The sequence below is a fragment of the Poecilia formosa genome, unplaced genomic scaffold, assembly GCF_000485575.1.
Source record: "Poecilia formosa unplaced genomic scaffold, Poecilia_formosa-5.1.2 Scaffold106, whole genome shotgun sequence".
Lineage (NCBI taxonomy): Eukaryota > Metazoa > Chordata > Actinopteri > Cyprinodontiformes > Poeciliidae > Poecilia > Poecilia formosa.
This window is the reverse complement of record NW_006800045.1, coordinates 1773201-1785062: the sequence shown is the minus strand read 5'-3', so window position 1 is coordinate 1785062 and position 11862 is coordinate 1773201. Positions and strand designations below refer to the sequence as shown.

Below are 11862 nucleotides of genomic sequence, written 5' to 3'. Positions count from 1 at the left end.
AAACCGACCACAAAAAAGTGGAAAAACTGAAATCAGCGTTCAGATGCATTAGTTTAGCATCCAGAATTTCACTGTTTGTTAGTTTTAACTAACTTTTCATGGAGGAATCATCAGTTTTCAGGGTTTTTTGTATCGTTTACCTTTCTTGTCTGCATTGCCTCCCTCTGCAGCTTGGTGGCGCTATGGCTCCGGCTATCAAGGAGCTTTCCAGGTGGCTCGATGCGAACTCGGAGTACTTCGTCGCTCCAGACTGGGCCGACGTGGTCAAACACTCTGTGAGTCTCAGCTTTCTTTGAGATTTATTTGTAACTTTCTTTGTTGTGTTTAAAGTTTCAGTTTGAACCTGAAGCTCATTTTAAAACGTTTTGGACGATTTAATGTAATGAATATTTATTATTCCTTATTGACTTATTGATCGTCTTATTTTTATGTTAAACTTTATTGAAATTGGGGGCATTTTTTCTAAATTAGTGTTTTGTAGGTGTGTAGTGTACATTTTAATTTATTGTTTCCCTGCTGAATGTGGATGTTATCACAAAAAAATAGTAGCAGTAATAAATAACATATTAAAGTGAATGTTTTTATCTCAGAAGTTTAAAAGTTTCTTGATGTTCCTTGGCTCTTGCTCCAGGGTTTCCTTCCTGAGGGAAAGTTCTCTCGGATCCTGACGGAACCGGTCAACCGGGACCCGGGTTCACGTCGCCGCGGACGACGGCCGCGCAGCGAGATGCCGAAGCCGCTGCTGTCCGTGTCGGACTCCGCCTCCCCGTGCCTCGGCCCGCCGCTCTACATGAACGGCGGCCTGATCGGCAGCATGGACTCCATCGTGACCCTGCAGAACCTCCGCGGCGCCATCCCCGGGATCCCCATCATGGCGGCCGGATTTCCACACGGATTCCCCACGGGGAGCGGCGGGTCAGCAGCGGACGACGCTAAGAACGGGCTTAGCATGCTGCCCATGATGCTGCACGGCATCCCGCACCCGCACGGCGCCGCCGCCGCCATCCCGCAGCACGCCCTGTTCAGCGTCAGCACCATGATGGCGCACGCACCGCCGCCGCACTCCTCCGCCTCCGCTTCTGCATCCACCGTCACCACCACAACTGCAGCGTCGGAGGCAGCCAGCCCGTCATCGACGACCGCCACCGCTGATCGAGAGAGCAGCGCTGACAAGGAGAAGCCAGCAGAGGGCGCCAAGCGGCCGGCGGAGGCGGCGGCGGCCGTCATCACCTCCACCAGCAGAGTGCATCACACCTTCAACCCCTTCCTGATCCCCGGCGTGTCGCACGGCCTGCTGTACCCGCACATGTTCCTCCCCCACGGCGGCATCATGGCGCTGCCCGCCATGGCGCCGGGCGGCGCCGATGGCGTGCCGGGAAGCCCCAAACGGAGAAGGAAACGGGCGAAGGAGGAGGAGGAGAGAGAGAGGGGGAAGGCGGGAGATGCGGAGGAGAGAGAAAGTACAGTTACCGTCTCCGCGTCCTCGTCTGCCTCGCCGCCGAGCGAGGAGAGCCGGGCCGGCCGGGCGGAACCGGACTCCATCAGCCACGGCGAAAAAGCTGCGGTGCCGGAGGAGAAGGAGGACGGGTCAGAGGAGACGGGGGACGAGGTGGACAGACGGGACGGCGAGGCGGCATAGGACATCGTCTCCCCGCGTCTCACTGCAAAAACACAAAATGTCCACAAAATATCGCCAAATATTTCTGTCCAGTTTCTACCGCAAATATCCAATCACACTTAAAATGAAACAAACTAACTGACGACAAACTTTTCAGAAAGAAATAAGAGCTTGTTTTACATCAGGGGTGTCCAAACCTTTTGGACTTGAGGACCAAAAAAACCTTTGCGGTGTAATTATGGACGCACCGATCCAGTTTTTACCAAGACCGATATCTGAGGTTCAGTCGATCAGAGGCAGAAAAAAAAATGAATTGACTTAAATAGTTCCTTTTTTTTAAACACATACATAAATGTACAGAATTACAAATTAATTTAACACTGAAATATATAAATAAATATCTTCACACGTTTGGTGAAACATGTAAAAACAACTTCAATTTGTTCAGTCAGACCAGTGGAGTAGAACAGAATAAATAATAAAGAAACTGAACTATTTAAAAATAAACTACAAAAACCTTCAAATGGATCAGAAAGTTCAGTTAGGAATCCTAAATAAATAATAAAGCATAGAATTAGACTGAATAGATCCGACACATTGTTACCGATACCCTGCATCAACCCGAACTGGGCCGATACAGATATTAATATCGGATCGGTTCAGCTCTAAACATAATGCTTTAAATGAAGTAGTCAGATTTCCTTTTTTGTTTTAAATAATTGTGGAGCCAAAACCTGATTGTGGTTTTGCAGATTTTTCTTATTCAAATAAATATTTATCAGGTGTTTATTGGATAAATACTAATCATTTTGTCAGTTCAGGTTTGGAACTGGATAGATTTCATCTGCGCAAAATAATGAAACACTTTGTATTTTAACAAGATTTCAATTGTAGATTTGTATTATTGTTGAATTGCAGTCTGGGGCCACAAAAGGTCAGTCCACGAGCCATAAACGGCCCCTGAGCCTCACTTTGAACACCAAGTTTTAAGTTATTAATACGATGAAAAGTTTCCAGTTCAGCTGGTGGATTATTTTATCAATATGAATCATGTACTTGAAACAAGCTCCTATATTGTGCTGAAATGTTACTTATAAATTAGATTTATTTTATTTTAAGTGTAATAAAATATTTCCACTATAAACTAGACTGAAATATTTGGTAAGGTTTTGTGTTTTTGCAGTGTAGTAAGTTGCTCTCTTCTCCGCTGAGCAGCCGTGTAAAGTTTGTGCCGAGTCTGTAAGTCAACGTCCATGTAAAGACTTTTATTATGATGATGATGATGATGATGATTATATTCAACTTGTTTATATACCAGGAACCCCCCCCGACCCTCTCCACTCCACTGTAAAAAAAGAAAAGAAAACACGAGTAGAGTTAAATAATCTCCGTATTCCTCCCACCATCCCGCATCCAGACTGAAAACAGGAGGGAGAACCGAAGGAAGGGAGCGATCCAAAATGGTTCCTCTGCACTGTAAAAACATCACACCAAAACTATTTTTTTCATCTGGTTTCTACTGAAAATATAATCATAAGTTTGAATTAAGACCAAATTAACTTATAAGTAACTTTTTAGCATTTTTTTAGGGCAATAATTCCTTAATATTGATGTAAACGTACTGAAATAATCTGCGCATATTATAAGTTAAAATGTCTTGTTTCACCTGTAACTAGTATTTTTTTTCACCAATATTTAGGAATTATTTACTTAAAACAGGGTGCTCAAAGAGTGGGCCGGGGGCCATTTGTGGTCCATGAAATGATTTTGTTGGGCCCTCTGGTCAAGAGTCGTAAAAATTTAATCAAGGAAATAAACAATTGACGACCCCAAAATTTTGGAAATTTTCAATTTTTATTTTTAATGATTTACAGATTTTATAGAAGTTTTACTATAAAATTAAAAAAGTGAGAAATTTTTGCATTTTTAATTTAATTTATTTTGTGGAACGCTAATAATTTAAATTAGCCAATTTTGGCAAAACGTTTGGAGACTAGGTTTCTACATCTTGCTGAAAAGTTACATATAATTTAGTTTGTCTTAATCAAGTGTACAAAGATATTTCCACTAGAAACTAGACAAAAAACTGTTGATTTTGTTTGTTTTTGCAGTGCAAAACATGTGCAATACTTAAAAAAAACTGCCATCCGAATTAATCTGAAATAAAATCCCACACAGATTTGATTGACGCTGAAGCATAAAAGGCTGCAGAAAAATGTCTTTTAAAGTTCCTGCGTTCAAAATTTTTAATTAAAAAAATCATTTAAAAGTGCTGTCAAAGCTAATTAAAACCGAATTTTCTTATTGTTTTTTTAGGTAAAACGTATATTGTGACAAAACACAACACTAAAATACGGGAGAGAATTAGTGCCACATGAAAAAAAAATATTTTGATTTTAATTTTCTGAGATTAAAGTCAAAATTCTGAGAAAAAACTTTGATTTTTTTTATGGCACTAATCTTCTTCCATACTAAAAGGCTGCACCTTAAACTTTATTTTGATCATTTTTCCACTGCTAACATGAAAAGCTAAATTAACTCCTGCTCTTTAATTCAAAAGCAAAGAACAATCATGGGATTTGTTTCGGATCAAGCCACAGAGTCACTTTGGGAGATTCTTCCCCTTTAAAAAAGTGGTCCAGTCCAATCAGGAGCTCAGCCCGGCCACCAGGGGGCAGCAGCAGGCAGTTGTAGATACAGACAGTGGTAGAAGAGGGTGAGTTTTCCTCCTGAAATCATTGGGAAAAGTGCAAAAAGACTCGAATTTTGATCTGAAGCTCCAATTTGAGGTTTTGTCCTGATTTTAGAAAAGAGAAAAAGAGACTGAACGCCTCGTTGTTTCCTCAGATTGCAGTTCAAACATGTAATATTTCATCTGTAAATCTCTCGCTGTACATTGCTGTCTTTTTTTTAAGTGCTTCATGTATCTCTTTCCTGTTTCCGCTGGGAAGCAAACCGACTGTACTGTACATGAAAAGGATGCAAGTCGCTGGTTCTACTCCGATTTTCACGACATGGTGGAAATGTTTCCGTCGACAGCTTTCCGTATCCCTGGTTTTCATCCATGGAAACGCCTTTTTTTGTTTTTTTTGCACAGCGTCTTTGTGTGAACCTGTTATTTTTTTATTTTATTTTATTTTTCCGTTGCGGCGTGCGAGCGACTGGGAGAAAGTTTGGATGTGTGCATGCATGCGCACACTTTTTGCTGTGTTTCGTCCTGACAGGTCACAAAAAAAGAAAAAATCCATTGTTGTTGCCTTGTCACAAGTTTGTGGCTCCATATAATTTATTATATTTTTTTGTTAGTTTTTTTTTTTTGCCAAACTTTCACCAAATATTATTTCTCCTCAGTTTCATTGTATTCTTCAAAGTAAAATGCCTTATTTGTAGCTAGTATGTTTTTGTATAGCTGGTCTGTTACATCTCCCCCATCTGGTGGCGTTTTTTTTTTTTTTTATGGAGACCCAACAGAAACAAATCAAGCCGCAGTTTTTAACTCACTACATCGACTCCTAAAAGGCCAATCAGTCGTCCCTCAAAGCACAAACGTTTGCGTATCAGTGCCTCTAAAGTTCAAACACTTTCCCTCATGTGGGCTTCACTTGCACATTTCGTCCTGTTTCCATGGCGACGGGGTCACCAAATAAGAGATCGTTAATAATGGTAGTGGAAGGAGCCTGTGACTTGTTTTTTCTATGGCATATGGATATTGTAGATTTAAAAAGAAAGAAAAAAGGGGTAAATTTCGACCAAAAAACTTTTGAAAAGTCTAAAATTTAGCTGCAAAAACTCAAATTGTGAGATTAATTTCATAAATTTTCTAGAAAAATTGCAGATAATTCTGAGTTTAAAAAGTTTAAAATTTACTGGAAAGCCCTCAGATTTTGAGATTATCCTCAAATTTTCTGGAAAACATGGAAATTTCCGAGTTTCAAAAGTGGAAAATGTTTTACTTTTCAAAGTCGGGACATTTTTGAATGTTTAAAATTGTCTACTTTTTCCTTGTGTTTTTTTTTTATTATAATTTTTTCTAGAAAATTTCTGAGATTTTTTTCTAAATATTTCTAAAATATTTTGAATTTCTTCTTGCAAATGTTTGACTTTATAAACTTAGAAATATCAGGGGTGGGGGTTATAATTTTTTTATTTAAAAATTTTATTTTTTTTTAGAAAAATTCTGAGATTAATCTCCAAATTTGAATTATTTCAAGTAAATATTTTGACTTTTCAAAGAAGTTTTTTTTGGTGGAAATTTACTCCTTTGTTCCTTATTTTTTATGGTCCTAATAATACTCCATTGTAGTTTTCATACAAATCGACTTAACTCTTTTTTTATTATTATTATTTCTTTTTACAGTGGGGTTGTGTGGTGTATTTCTGAGCAGTCAGTATCTTGCGTGTAGTTGAAAGTGAGAAAGAGCAATATATTCATAAAGTCATCTACTTTACCATCTGAAACAACTTAAAAGTAAAACATGATTTATTTCCCCTGGCAAACCTGGCATGACAACCAAATCCATTTAATATATTCATTTAAGCTAACCTAGCATAAATGTGTGAGCTGCATTTGCCAGTTGTTTGTTCTTTTTCACTATTTTTATATCTAAACTCTTTTTTTTCACCAGGAGAAAAGAATAAGTGTATCTAAACTGGGTTTAAAAAACAAACAATATTTTCAAATGTACAGATATACTGATGCTCTTGTGAAAAAAAGCCCCAGAAGAAAATGGTAAAAACATTTTAAATAATTTTTTTAAGTAACTGACATTTAATGTTAAAATAAATAAAAATTATTATGACAAAGTTTTTCATGATAAATGGTAAACAATGCGATAAATTCTGACATTTACTTCTAGGGCTGGACAATAAATAAATAAAATATATTGCAATAAACACATGATCAATATCAGTAGATCAGCTAGGTTGGTGGAATCAATTAACTCACTCACTCTTTGGTTACTTAGCAACTCACTCACTCTTTGGTTACCTAGCAACAACTTGAGTAACTGGTGCTGCAGCACTTTAAAGTTTTGCTTGTTAACTGCTTAAAAATAAAAATCAATGGAGTAGAGTGAAAACTGGACAAAACAGGAAAGCTCACACTGCCTATTCGGCAGTATTTCAGATATTTAAGACGAACAACAAAAAAACCTGATCAGTAATTATCAATGTTGACTGATGTGAAACGCGTATATACAAGTTTATCTTTATAATACCTACTCTTAACTGATTCTTTAAGCTAGGATCATATGTTTACATGTTTCCAGAAGAACTCTGAACATCCTCTTCAGAAAACAGAGTTTCTTCAGTCAGAGGCTTCTTCAAATTCGCTGTATCAGACTGCTACAGGAAATCTTTTGTAGATAGCCATCGCCATCTATAATATAAACTTTGATGCATTTGAATTTGTATGAGTTACAACAGCACTTAGTTTCCATTTAGGATAAGTAAAGTATTTTTCAATTTGAATTTGCTGCAGTTAAGATACTGACTACTCAGAGCTACACTGCATAACCACATTTTAAATTAAAAGCGCACTTTTAGGTTAAATTCAACTCTGAAATTCAGACATCGGCAGGAAAACCGCACAGGAACATGAAGTGGCATCTGTTAAGTCGGTAGTTTGACCCTCACTGCATTCCTTAGCTGCACGATGCCTTCTGTTTTCTTCTGTTTCATCTGTTCATTTCATTTTTTAAACGAAGATGAAGCTGCGGCTGCGCATCACTTCCTGTTCTCGCGTGAAGACTTGAAACGGACTCGTGGCAACCACGTGCTTTCTGTCAACAGTGTTTATTTTTTCATGGAGGTCACCTCAACGTGTAAAACTCTGATCAGAGATGATGTATTTATTGTACAGTTCTTGTCTTTACATTGTTGTCTCACGACTGATTGATGGCTGTTTTTGTTACCCTGAAATACAGAAGCATTTTGGTTCACATGGAAATTAAACGGATCTGCGTTTCTGTCGCCTGACAGATAATCTCAGTCTGGAAGCTGGAAATGTCCAGCTGGGTTTTTTTCCTTTATGCTCTCAATACTTGTTCGCATTAGGCACCAAGGTGGCTGAAAATAATAAATATACAGAGAGATGCGACGGAGCATTAGCACCATCCTAAGAAAATAATAATAAAAAACCCATAAAATTATGAGAATAAACTCACATGAGAATAAAGAAATTTTGTTTTATTTCGACTTTGCTATACAAATAAACTTGATTATTACTTTATTCTTGTAATTTCACGACTTTTCTCGCTTTATTTTGACTTTATTCTCGTAATTTTAGATTTTATTTTTTCTTATTTTGGCTTTAAACTCCGTCGTACAAAGATTATTCAGACCCAGAAGAAAAAACTGGCTGCAGAATCAACTAAAATACGATCTTAAATTCATGAGAAGGTAGGTTGTGCGTTTCCTCATCCATCCTTCAGCTTTCGTTTTGAGTTCGCTTTTTAAATTTTTGCAGCTTTTATTCGTGTTTCGGCTTAAAAGGATAACATCTGGAAAACCTCACATTGAGAAAATAGATTTAGTCCAGCTCACCTTTAAATATTCTTCGTTATTTTTAAATATTCAGATAAAAATCTTGGGTCAGGTTCTTGTTTTCTACCAGATTCACAGCAGAGACCAGAATCTTCTCCCAGTTTTGATTTGTTTTATTTTCCCATGTAAATTTTATCTTTAAAACATCAAATCTGAAAGTTTTATCCATTTATTGTGCCTGTTTTATTCTTTAGAGGTCTACCTTAAGGCCTTGGATCGATAAAACCTCAGTCGGTGATGAATACAGTTTCAAATGCAGTTTGGTGTCTGAATAAACTCACCGCTCAGTCAGGATGGCGTTGCTGAACAAAGTGCAATGTAAAGGTCAAAGGAAGCGTCTGACCCTGACGCTGCAAACCCATCATAGCTAGAAAACATAAATCATCTGGACTTCATGGGGTTTTTATCTCATTTGGTTACTTTTCTTTCTTATTGTTATCTATAGCGCTCTATATTCCCATGTGGACCAATCTGACAAGTCAAAACATGGTATGTGTGATCTTTTATCGTGCAATAAAAGATGACTTTCAAGTTCTCCTCGTCTGTCCTTGATCATTTAATTTATTTTCTGGGTGAATAAATTTAAGGTTTGGTGAATATTTAATCAACTGGTGTTTCTGAATCTCAGAACTACGATGGCGTTTTACAGTTACTGTAGATAGAAAAAATGAAAACATTTATGCCAAAAAGCTCAGAAATTTTCAGACTAATCTCAAAAAAATATCTAGAAAAAACGTGAAAATTTCTGAGCTCTGAAAGTTGACAATTTGTGATAAGTTCAAAGTTTCAAAAGTCAAAAATATTCAACGAGAAAAACAGAATTTTTGACAATCTAAAAAAAATTACCAGTAAAACTTTGGCAATTGCTGAGCTCCAAAAGTCAAAAATTTGAGACAAAAAAGTATTAAAATTTTTTTTAGATTAATTTTAGAAATTTTCTAGAAAATTTTTGAATTTGTTGAGCTACAAATAGTGGGAATGTGCAAGAAAAAAAATCTGAAATTTTGAAATTAATCAGCAAAAAGTGTAGAAAAAAACTTGTTTTTATATACATTTCTAGTAGAACTTCTAGAAATTTCCTGAGTTTCTTGGCAGACATTTTTGACTTGGAGTTTTTTCTGGACAATTTCTGAGATTAATCTCAAAATTTCTAATTTCTTTCTTTTTTCTTTTTTTGAAGAAAAATAAATGTTATACTTTTTTAATCTACAATGGCGTACAACTAACAATACTGTTATTCTGTGATATTACCAAAACACACTGCAACACATGGCGCATGTTTTTCTCCAGCAGTTATCAGGCAACAGAAAATAATCAGAAACTTGCTGCCAGGCAACAGCGCTACCAACTGCGCCCCCTGTTGGCCAGCAATGAAATGACTGAGAAAGAACTCACACCATCCCATATGTTTAAAACAATAGCAGCTTGTTTTAATCTTGTCAGATTATTTCGTGGTCATCAGAAAATAAAACAAACAAAAGCAAAAATCTTACATGTTCAAAGAAACATGCATGAGAAGAAAAGTTATGAAATTGCAGTTTTTGTGAAATTAATCAAATTGTCTGAAATTGGCATATTTTTCATGATTTTTTTTTAAAGCTTTTGCACATCTGAACCCAGAATAATCTGTGATAATAATAAAATACACATTTACAGAGTGACACATCCATGTTGTGGAAAAATTTCCCATTTCGTCTCTTAAAAAAGTGATAAATATTTATTTGGTGGGGGGGAAAAAGAAGAGATTTTATTCGCTCTGGAGAAAAAAAGGAAGAAAACTCACATGTTGTCATGCAAGCTTTACTTGTGCAATATCAGATAAATCATCCTGGATCAAAATATTCATCATGTATACAGCTCAATTATATTACACACAAACTGACAAACGAATAAACTGCGAGATAGTTTGGACTAAACATGCAGTGTTTATTATTATCAGCCATTAAGATGCACCAGAAAAACTCCTTTCTTTCATGTTTGGCCAAATTTAGAGGAAATCAACCAAAACTACAAAATAAAAACCTTTGAAGATAATCCAAATGGAATCCTCCAGATATTTTACTGGCTTACTGGTGGATTTGTGGGAAATAGTGCAGCAGGAAATATTTTTGGTCCATTTTAAACTCATAAAAATTATTCAATTTAAATTTTTCTATGCCCAAAAAAGAGACTATTTGCACTTTTGCCCATTTTTTCTCCAATATATTTTTATATTTACAAGTTCAAAGTTAGATAAAAACGTCTGAGAAACCTCCTGAAGTTTTAAGTTTCATTCCTAAAACATCCAACATGGCTGCTCTGGGGGGGAAACGCTATTCGTCAGTAAATCTTGTTAACTTCATGACAGTAATCTCTGTTATTCCCAGATCCGCGTTCCAGTTTTCCGACTGCTTTAAACGCATCATTTCTCAGGCTGAATCTAATCTCCAATCTGGCTTCAGTGATAAATATAAGGCGCTAACTTAGATTTTTTTCTTTTCAGCTTTACTTTTGTCTTCAAATAAGACTGAAAATAAGGTTGAAATTTGGACTTTGACTAGGCCATTTTAGCACCCAAAGCAATAATATAATCACAACCTGAGATTTGCCACTTGACCATTTTTCCCAAATCAAGTGGATAATAATTCAGTTAAACACTTTTATCCAAATATTTATTTTTCATGTAATCTAACCCAGGTTGGGTTTTTTAGTTGAATGATGATTGCAATAAAGTTGACAACGATGGAATTTGATTAATTGACTTAAAAAGCGAATCAGAGGTAAATTCAGATCAGTGCAGCTCGAGTAGAAAGTGACTTTTCAAATCCTACTTTGATTTAATGTTTGGAAAACACATTTTATTCACACATCATGGGGCTAAACTGAACAGTCGGTTCAGGTTATTTTTGTCCTCCGTGGTTCTGGTTCTGCGGGCTAACATGGAGCTGGATCCGGTTCAGGCGCCGCCGCTGATGGTGTCTGTTGTTGCGTTAGCCGAGACGCTGGCGAGGAGCCGCAGTCGTTTTCTCTCCCTCTTTCTGCCAAGTCCTGCTTTTTTATTCCGTCTTTTTTCTGACAGGTGAGAGGAAGACAAACGGCGGAGGAGAAAAATGGGACATGAAAACTATGAAGGTCAAATATTTCTATCTTTTCTCTCTGCGGTTCCCATCGTTTCACCTCCGGTGAACCGCGTTTGATCTGTTGGTAGCATCGTTAGCATTGTTAGCATCACAGATAGATAGATAGATAGATAGATAGAATCCACCTGTTTATAGTTGAGCCATAATAAATGAAACATTTATCAAGATATTTATTATTTTCATGATAACACTAGTCCAAATGTAATATTTGTTTCTGGTTTTTTAATTGGTGGCTGTAAGACGTTTTTATGACTTTATTTTTGTGTTTTTATGATGTAAAGCATTTTGAGCTGTTGTAAATATGCTCTACAAATAAACTTAATTGACTGATTTGTATTAGCTGAGTCTTAAAAGTTATGAATTTCTCTATATTTCAGAACATTTCATGATCCTTTTCTGTAAATCAGGGCGGTCTAATGTGTGGCTCGGGATCCATTTATAGCTCAGGAAATAATTTTGTTGGGCCTTTGACCACAAGTCAAAAACGATCTGTAGACCTGTTAAAGGGTAACGTTATGTGTGCCAGATCCCACACCATCTCCCTGCTGGAGGGCAAAAAGCTGCTCGCCTGCAATGACTAGC

At 36.9% G+C, this 11862-nt stretch overlaps 2 protein-coding genes across 6 annotated transcripts in view; one reads left to right on the top strand and one right to left on the bottom strand.

Annotated features, from left to right (window-relative positions):
• Nucleotides 1–1960, top strand: part of chd6 (chromodomain helicase DNA binding protein 6) — an 80934-nt gene extending 78974 nt beyond the window's left edge. For all 5 annotated transcript variants that reach the window (XM_016675119.1, XM_016675120.1, XM_016675121.1 and 2 more), the window contains exons 44-45: nucleotides 171–275; nucleotides 632–1960. In XM_016675119.1, the coding sequence (XP_016530605.1) occupies nucleotides 171–275; nucleotides 632–1639 (1113 nt within the window). In that variant the 3' untranslated portion in view covers nucleotides 1640–1960. The remainder of the gene's footprint in view (nucleotides 1–170; nucleotides 276–631) is intronic.
• A 7609-nt stretch (nucleotides 1961–9569) lies between these two features.
• The window catches only part of rspo4 (R-spondin 4), a 39127-nt gene continuing 36834 nt past the window's right edge, over nucleotides 9570–11862 (bottom strand). Inside the window, exon 5 of the mRNA XM_016675091.1 lies at nucleotides 9570–11212. Within this exon, the coding sequence (XP_016530577.1) occupies nucleotides 11097–11212 (116 nt within the window). The 3' untranslated portion in view covers nucleotides 9570–11096. The remainder of the gene's footprint in view (nucleotides 11213–11862) is intronic.